Consider the following 2,500-nt stretch of genomic DNA (forward strand, 5'->3'; position numbering starts at 1 on the left):
CCCGGGGCGGGGGGGGGGCCCCTCCTGGGGGGCCCCCGCCGCTGTCAGGGCCCCCTGAGTGGTCATTAAGGGACAAATAAATGGAAATAAAATAGAAAAAGGGTTTGGAAAGAAAGAGACAAGAGCAGCAAGGCAGAAAGGAAGAGCCGGCGGCCTCATTGTGCTGCTGGGTGTGGGGCCCGGTGAGGTGCTGCTGCTGCTGCAGGCTCGCGCGCGGCGCCAGGGGCCTCTGGCAGCGAGAATTGAAGTTATATTTGAATTTAAATTCCAATTTCTTCTTTTTATTTCCAATTTTTAGTTTTAAATTCGAAGAAATGGCGGAGGAGGCGCTGCAAGCCGCCGCCGTGCTCGAGTGTACAGCCAGCTCGTCGGGTGTACAGCCAGCTCGCGAGCAGCGCCAACCTGTCTTTGCTGCTGCTCTTTTGCTGCGCTGCTGCTGCTGCTGCTGCTGTTTCTGCTGCTGTTGCTGCTGCTGCTGCTGCTGCTGCTGTTTCTGCTGCTGTTGCTGCTGCTGCTGCTGCTGGCGCCACCCCCTGCTGCTGGCTCGAGACCGGGCCCCACAGACTCTTTGGCAGCAGCAAACAAAGACAAAACCCCTTGAAATGGTATTTATTTTCTTTTAAATATATTTAAAAAAGAAAAAGACACAAAATGACTGCAGCAGCAAACAGAAAGAGACGCGGGAAGCCCCTGCGCCGCCGTGGGCCCGAAGAGGCCTCTGTGGGCGCGGACGGGCCCGCGGCCGCAAACCCTAAACCCTAAACCCTCAGCCCTAAACCCTCGCCTACAAACCCTAATTTAGGGTTTTCAGTAACCCTCTTCAATGTCTTCGGCTTTTTTTGCGGACCTTTCACACTAGAGACTGGCCCAGGGCCTGTAGACACCAGGCCTCGTGGGCCGGGCCGCCTTTCCATCCCTTGCTGCTGCTGCTGCTGCTCCTGCTGCTGCTGCTGCCGCTGCTGCTGCTGCTGCTGCTGCCGTGTCTCACCAGCTCTTGAGGAGACATAAACTTTTGGCGGTTTTTCAAATCGGACTTATCTTGAATTTCCATTCCCACTCCTTGTTCGCTGCAGCAGACAAATTTATTTATTTATTTATTTATTTTAATTAATTAATTAATTAATTTAATTAAATTAATTAACTAATTAATTAATTAATTAATTAATTAATTAATTTATTTATTTATTTTATTTGTCTAAAGGTTTCTCTTTCAGTCCTTTTCTTTTCACGCCGCGATTTGCTGCTTGCTGTGCTGCCCCATGCCTCTTCAAACCCTAAACCCTAAACCCTAGACCCTAAACCCTAAACCCTGAACCCTAAACCCTGAACCCTAAACCCTAAACCCTAAAGCCTGGATCCTCAACCCTAAAGCCTTAACCCTTAACGGTAACCGAAAAATCCTAAGTCCTACACCCAAAACCCTAACCCCAGAAGCTAAAACCCCAAAGCGCAGGCCCCAAACCTCAAGCCCTAAACCCTAAACCCTAAACCCTAAACCCTAAACCCTAAACCCTAAACCCTAAACCCTAAACCCTAAACCCTAAACTCACAGCGCGAAGACCTCCGGGTCTTCTTGCCTGTCCGTCGTGGCCTTATACATGTTCGTATAGAGCAGCTTGGCATCATATTTGGGATCTGCAGCATCCAAACCACAAACCCTAAACCCTAAACCCTAAACTCTAAACCCTAAACCCTAAACCCTAAACCCTAAATGCAAGTTCAGCAAGGGGGCCTCACCTTTCTCCCGCAGATCCTGTAGCTGCGACAGGCCTGCGAGGCGCAACACTCAAAGCCCAAACCCCAAACCCTAAACCCTAAACCCTAAACCCTAAACCCTAAACCCTAAACCCTAAACGCTAAACCCTCGTCGCCGGCTGCGCTCCATCCCCTTGCCCTTACAAAGTTTTCGACTTGAAGAGCCACGCAGTAACAGCCCCGTTGCTCCTCTTCATCTGCAGGACACAAAAAAGGGGTTTAGCGTTTAGGGTTTAGGGTTTAGGGTTTAGGGTTTGGCCACTCCAAGCTGCTTATTCCTTTTTCTCACCCTCGGGTCTCTTTTATAAAGCTCCAGCACATAATCTTGCATGTCTTCTAGCCTGAGCCCGGCAGACACCCGTGCAAACCCTAAACCCTAAACCCTAAACCCTAAACCCTAAACCCTAAACCCTAAACCCCAAACCCCAAACTCCACTGCTTCTATTTGCCCTGGAAGGCGTGTGGGGGTTCCCGCATTTCCGAGCGAAGCCGCGCGGCCGGCACTCAAGCCCCAAAAGAACGCCTAGGGTTTAGGGTTTAGGGTTTAGGGTTTAGGGTTTAGGGTTTGCGCACGTCTTAAACCCTAGAAAGCAAGGAGGAACTCCCTCCTTTTCACTCGGAGTCACATTAAAAGCAGCAAACTCCGTCAAGTCCCCAAACCTCCTCACAAACAACCCCACAACCCTCGCCGCCTGCAGCACCCCATAAACAGCCACCCCGGGGGCCCCCCCGGGGGCCCCTGGGA

General features: G+C 51.2%; 1 protein-coding gene across 1 annotated transcript in view; it reads right to left on the minus strand.

The window, feature by feature from the left end:
• Nucleotides 1-402: 402 nt before the first annotated feature.
• The window catches only part of ENH_00042530 (hypothetical protein, conserved), a gene marked incomplete at both ends in the record, with an annotated part of 2,844 nt that continues 746 nt past the window's right edge, over nt 403-2,500 (minus strand). The window contains 7 exons of the mRNA XM_013580846.1: nt 403-566; nt 855-1,067; nt 1,551-1,658; nt 1,738-1,770; nt 1,900-1,952; nt 2,045-2,096; nt 2,329-2,447. Of these exons, the coding sequence (XP_013436300.1) occupies nt 403-566; nt 855-1,067; nt 1,551-1,658; nt 1,738-1,770; nt 1,900-1,952; nt 2,045-2,096; nt 2,329-2,447 (742 nt within the window). The remainder of the gene's footprint in view (nt 567-854; nt 1,068-1,550; nt 1,659-1,737; nt 1,771-1,899; nt 1,953-2,044; nt 2,097-2,328; nt 2,448-2,500) is intronic.

This window comes from Eimeria necatrix, genomic scaffold (genome assembly GCF_000499385.1).
Source record: "Eimeria necatrix Houghton genomic scaffold, Enh_scaff317, whole genome shotgun sequence".
Classification (NCBI taxonomy): Eukaryota; Apicomplexa; class Conoidasida; order Eucoccidiorida; family Eimeriidae; genus Eimeria; species Eimeria necatrix.